Source organism: Papilio xuthus, unplaced genomic scaffold (genome assembly GCF_000836235.2).
Source record: "Papilio xuthus unplaced genomic scaffold, Pxut_1.1 DF828780.1, whole genome shotgun sequence".
NCBI lineage: Eukaryota > Metazoa > Arthropoda > Insecta > Lepidoptera > Papilionidae > Papilio > Papilio xuthus.
The window spans coordinates 1,804,670-1,810,948 of record NW_013529869.1 but is presented as its reverse complement, the minus strand read 5'-3'; the positions used below and the strand labels follow the sequence as shown (position 1 = coordinate 1,810,948).

General features: G+C 34.9%; 1 protein-coding gene across 1 annotated transcript; it reads right to left on the bottom strand.

Moving 5' to 3' along the window:
* Positions 1–1,632: 1,632 nt before the first annotated feature.
* On the bottom strand, positions 1,633–2,457 carry LOC106128321 (tetra-peptide repeat homeobox protein 1-like). Its single transcript, XM_013326639.1, has 2 exons — positions 2,370–2,457; positions 1,633–2,044 (listed from the first exon to the last, which is right to left on the bottom strand). The coding sequence occupies exon 2, from the start codon at positions 2,031–2,033 to the stop codon at positions 1,680–1,682; it is 354 nt and encodes a 117-aa protein (XP_013182093.1). The 5' UTR covers positions 2,034–2,044; positions 2,370–2,457; the 3' UTR covers positions 1,633–1,679.
* Positions 2,458–6,279: the final 3,822 nt, after the last annotated feature.

Sequence of the window (6,279 nt, the reverse complement as noted above, 5' to 3'; positions counted from 1 at the left end):
TAAACACATGATAAATCTGTAGGAAAACATCGTGATGCAACCTGCACATATCTGAGAAGAAATTCAAAGATATGTGTGAAGTCAACCATCCCGCACTTGGCCAGCGTGGTTGACTATGGCTTAATCACCCATAACTTTGGGTAGGCTCCGAGCCCCTCGGTGGGGTCGTATAGTGAGCTGAGGATTATGATGATGATGAAATCTATCAAACGTTCAATTCAAATCGTATCCAGAACTACATAGCAACAATATTCTAAGATCATAATGTTTTATGGTTTGTAAATATTATTTATCGTCGCTAAAGTTACAAGACCTCAACCATTGACACGACATTGTATAGAACGCGACGACCCTGTCATTACTCACAGACAATAAATAACTGCGCGAACAAAAAAATAGTCTGTCACGGTAATTGATGGTCTCATTCGCCGCACGGTTACAATTAAATGAGGAGGTCCAAATAAGAGCAGGTGTGCAAAAAAATAAAAACTACATGGAAGGGAGAGAGCGTTCCGAGAACCAGTCGCAGGTATGCGTCCCGCGAACGGATGAGTGAATCTTGCCCCTATGACGTCATCCTATTTTCAAAAACACTTTATTTTCATCACAAATTACGTACTAGATAAAAGTAATTCTAATTATAAATATTGGGAACATTCAAATTCCCACCGAAGTCGCTGTAACCAAACATATCTAAAAGATTACTCGAAGAATTTGTGTTGGGTCACATCAAGAGTAATATGTTATTATTTTGGTCTAATTTTTTTTTTATTTCTTATCAAAGAATATAATTACAGCCTAAGGAAAGAATATAATAATAATAATAATATTTTTTTAGAAGTTGCATTATCCGTAAGCACTTTTCATTACTATAGTGAAGTATTAAATTGAACCGAGCAACGTCAGGTCGAATAGTATATTAGTTCCATGAAAAACTCTAAAATGTCATCTCTTTCGAGATTAGAAAAATAAAATAAAAGTAGCTCCCTAACAATAGAAACCTGTAGTTTATAGCGCTTTGTTTAAGAGCTTTTTTCGAAGATATGCAATAAATACAAAAGTAGAGCCAGTCTGCAGTTCTATCGTTCATCAGGCATACCTAGCCAAAAATTCCTTTGACTTTTTGCAACAAACTGGAGACCGACATCTGCTGCATTCATTTAAAACTAAAAAGAACAGATCGTTTCGATAAATTTTCTTTTACGAAATTCTTTCTCGAAACTGTTTACTACTTAAAACAAGTACGCATAATGCACTGCGTTTCTTCGATGAAACATCAAGTGTTTATTACATCAGTGAGGTGGATAAAAATAACTTAACTACGCAGGAAAATTCCCGGAGGGTTTATGTCGGTGCAGTTCTGAGTCATTCCGCAAAAAACATCGAATGCACTTTATCTTTCATTCAACCCTCGAGGCAGACGCTAAGTCAATGGACTAGGCGCGCATTGCATGATTCACTTGCTATTTATAGACCGTATATAAGTACTCTAAGCAGACAGATATAAGAACAGAGGGAAGAATTTGTAAGTAAATACAGCGCAATAATTGAATAACAATATTCGAAGTTATATTAAGTAGAATGAAACAATTATAATTTAAATATTAACATAATGTTTTAAACAACCATACTTGATAAAATATATATACTCAGATTCAAAGTCAACTATATTTTAGAAGTTATGGGGCAATAACGGGTACTGGTATAATGACATCTGGGAACACGGGTTGCGGAAGCGGCGCAGGAAGGATGACTCCTGGGATGACAGGCGCCGGCAGCTGCACAGGTTCGGGCACGATACCTCCAGGAATCACTGGCTCTGGTAGAACCACCGGTGATGGGTTGGGTTGAGGGTGCGGCAGCTGGATCTGATCCGGAGGGATCACTTCTAGTTCTGTGTCTTCTGGGATAGGTCTGGGTATGATTGGACTGCCGGGTTCTTGTGCTTCGATGTTCACAATAAGCTGCACGAGCGGTAGAGGGTTAGCGATAGCCACGGCTAAAACCGCGAATAAGACGATAAGAGTTCGCATGATGATTTTATCTGGAAATTAAAAAAAATGTTTGTGTACTCATATAAAATTAAAGCAATTTTTTTATCATACATTTGTAAATTATAAGTTCTAATATCCTCTAATAGTTTCGACTAATATTAATTTAGTTACCAGGTCTGTGTCAAAATGCAAGAGTTTTATCATTTGTGATCACACATTTTTTGATGTTGTATGACAATTGAAAACTTACGCACACTGAACACGGAAAAACTAATAAATTTGCAATTGGAGATTATAACAAGTTACTACTAAAAGGCACATACAATATATATTAAAAAAATTTATAATTATGAAATTAGTTTTAGATAAACTCACCTCTCTTCGAAACGTTTTTCTAGAAACTGTTTATCAATTTGGTATGAACAGTTTATATAATTTCGAAGCTATAAATACTAATCCACATAAAAATGATATCAGATAGTCTAAAAAATATCGACAAATCCTTAAATCTTGTCATAAATTTGAATAATAAATTTCCTGTATCATTGACCATTTATTTGTCCGTGGTTCGCAATATTTATCACTTTACACGTGAAATCAACATTTTATGATGTATTGTAAAAACTAACTACCAAATTACACTTGTAACTTGCTTTTTTAGGATTCCGTACCTCGAAATGAATACACCGGAACCCTTATAAGATCACTCTGTTGTCCGTCCGTCTGTCTGTCAATACCCTTATTTCTTTCTAATAATAGTTATCTTTACGTATTAAAATTAAGGATAAAAGGAGGAAGAAAATATAAAACATTACTTGACTTTGACTTTTAAAAAAGCTTTATAAATTAAAATCTTATAAGCATTTACTAAATTTAACAAAGCTCTCGATGCGAAGAGCTTTTAAGATATAAGTAGCTTTGATATCTAATTATATTAAGACCACTTAATAATATCAGATGTTGTGAGACCTAAAGAAGCTATAAGAGAAATTGCCGAGAGCTCTTAAACGAAAAAATAAAGTACGAGAAATTATTTACTTAGTATCTTACTCTGGGTATAAATTTTCTGTAAATCTTTACTAGATTTTTATATATTAAATTGAATTATGACAGTGGCGACTGACTTTTGTTTTTGTATAGTTAATGATAACTCTAAACAAAGGAGAAAACGTAGGTGTGTATCGTAAGTTTGATTAGGACTCCTTATATTTTTTTCTGAGACCAAAATCTCTGTATATCGTCATTCATGTCATTAACTTTGGCAAAACAGAGATATTTTTGAACGGTTATTTTGGTCTCAGAAACCCACAGTCAGAGATCGAATAGGAACCAAATGGTATAAACGTATTATGATCTCTTGGTATTTCAACTGTGCCCTTCATGGAATTGACAACTGAAGTTGACAAGTACCCAAGTGAGGTTCCCTTCTTAGAAACGCTTCATCGGCTGATAACACAGTTCAACGACCTATGCAATTGCAAATTATAAACAATGTGCATTGATCATTACTAAATATTTTAGTATGCAAATAGTACTAACATAGATTTCAATTTAAATCCCTATATTACATGATTTATCAAACACCACTTTAAATGTAACCCTTACGATAAATAATCTACAAACACTTAACACCAAGATTATTATTAAAAAAACGCAAAGAAATTTGCCAAAAAATACGTCTGAATACAAAGAGAAGAAGCTCACTGGAAGTGTCAGAACAACGACGTCATCTCTTAATTCTACGTTTGGCAGTGGAGATCCGTGGGAAGACAGCTTTGTAAAGTCATATCGAAATATAGAACGAAACTCCGCAACATATGACATTAGATAACTAATAAAATAATCAAATGCTACGGCTTGTTATGATCTGTCGATCTATCAATGGGTATATAGTTAATTCAAGTTTCAGATCTCTAACCCAGATACAAACCCAGTGTAGGAAAAGTCGGAAAAGTTTCAATATAAACAGGTCCACATCCACCGACCTCTAGTAGCTCCATCCGGTGGGTATCAACCGTTTATTACATTAATCCCGTATATTTTCCCGATGAACGAGTATCGCCGGCTCGTTAAATTCGTTGAGCTTGGAAAGCCCGACAATCTGCGCCAGAAGTAATAAACCAATGGTCCGTAATCATCTGAAATGTCTTTCAATAATATTCCTAGAACAATTTTTGAAGCTGCTTGTTTGTAACTAGAAGAATTACCTCATAGAATTTAGCTATCATTAAATATATTTTTTGATTGATAAATCGTATTTAATTATAATAGTAAAAGGATGTAAAAAAATTGGTTGGACCTTAAGCTCGTGAAAGTTTGACACCCCTGCGGTGAGGCGTCACCGCGTCAGGCGGCGATATCGGTCGGGCCGGGCGTGATCCCCACCGCGTGTCGCGTGGAAACTGTGTCATGTCTCTCCTCTCTCAGTAAAAGTACTTTCTTCCAGCCGCTTTCGGAAACCCGTCTAGAACGAATTTCCTCGCCACAGTAACCTTGTCCGAGCACAACGTGACATAAGGCCTACGACCGCGCTTGCCCTGTTATTGAATCGATATAAACTTTCAATCATACTAGTTAGTTCCATACTTAGTTTCTAATTTAGTTTATTATATTGTATATTAGCGGTCGCCCGCGAGTTAGTCATCGTGGATTAAAAAAAATGAAAAAAGTACCCTAAAATATGCTTGCGTGCACAAGCTACCTTCGCGTCAAAGGCCTATTATTTAACCAGTTCCAAAATAAGGATATTTTGGACATTAATATCTTTAAGCTTAAAAATATATCTAGTACAGCACAAAAGTGAACAAATAGTCTAGTCTGCATACATGTCGTAATAATTTGGATAAATGGATATTTCCTGACGTATCTTGATCAAGCCTTGCGGTTAGTATTGCATGAAAACAATTTGACATTTATCATTAATCCAGAGATCGGCATACATAGCTTTTGAGTCACGAATTTCCAACTCGAATTTAAGCAACACCCACTGAGTAACAAATATTCTAAGTGAGATCTTAAAAGCTACAGTAAGAGTATACATAGTGATTCGTTGCTTAAAATAGAACTGAATAAGTCATTTATTTGTTTCGTATTTTAATTCGTACATTTTTGTTCTATTTGTTCTATGAGAGCATCAGTGGCTCAAGGGTGTTAAGTTCGAATCCTGCCATGTACCAATGTGTTTTTCGATTTACGAATGTACATCTATTTGACGTTTTTACGGTGAAGAAAAACATCCTGATGCAACCTGCACATATCAGAAAATAAATTTCAAAGAATATGTGAATTTCCGGGGAGAAAAAGGCGGCGACGTGACTCTCCACCCGTCACCAAAAAAAAGTGGATTGCGGAGGTTCATTTGGCCACACTAAATGGAGGTCAGAGGGGAACGCAGAGACCCCACTCTACCTGCCCCTCTGAGTTATGTGCTTAAGTTTTATTTTTGTTCTAAACAGTGTAGGGTTTGTGTTATGTAAAATACTCGATTTAAAGAAAAACTTTTATTTATAAAGAAATTCAATAACCGATTTCTAAGCACGGTATTTCCCTTTAAAACATTTTGCTATCTCTGTTTTGTCAAAGATAATGACAGGGATATGTTTTACATATAGATTTTAATCTTACAAACCCAGAGTTAATCGAACGACTTTTTACTAGGATGCTTTCACTTTGTAATTGTAAAACCAAACCAAAATGACAGTATTGAAATTGATTATACTAATTTTTCTATATAGACTAACGTAAATTATTTATGTAAATTTTATTATTACCCAATAAAACAAAACTTTCACATCCTTTTTTAGTATCGCACCATTTCATTACATTGATGCGGTAACAAGAAAAAGTCGTCTGAAAACACGTTTCTTTTTAATCTATATTTACCTTCATAACACGTGACAATATATTTCCGATGACCCTAACATAAAAGGTACATAACACGTAAAGTAACTAGATCAATGTCTTTAGGATGTACATATTAGGGAAATGTAACATATCGTTGTATCTGATTGTAACATGATATTGTATATAACGCCATTGAGATGTGACATTGCGAGATTTCTTCTCCTTCTTCGTAACACGTGACAATATATTTCTGATGATCCTAACATAAAATGTATAACATAACAGGTGAAGTAACTAGATCAATGTCTTTAGGATGTACATATTAGGTAATTGTAATAAATCATTGTACCTGATTGTAACATGACATTGTAATCAACGCCATTGAGATGTGACATTGCTTTATGCAATTGCCCTGTGACATTGCGAGATTTCTTCTCCTTCT

Bases quoted from the DNA above. Each gene is read 5' to 3' on its own strand.
- LOC106128321 (XM_013326639.1), bottom strand. From the start codon at position 2,033: ATGCGAACTCTTATCGTCTTATTCGCGGTTTTAGCCGTGGCTATCGCT.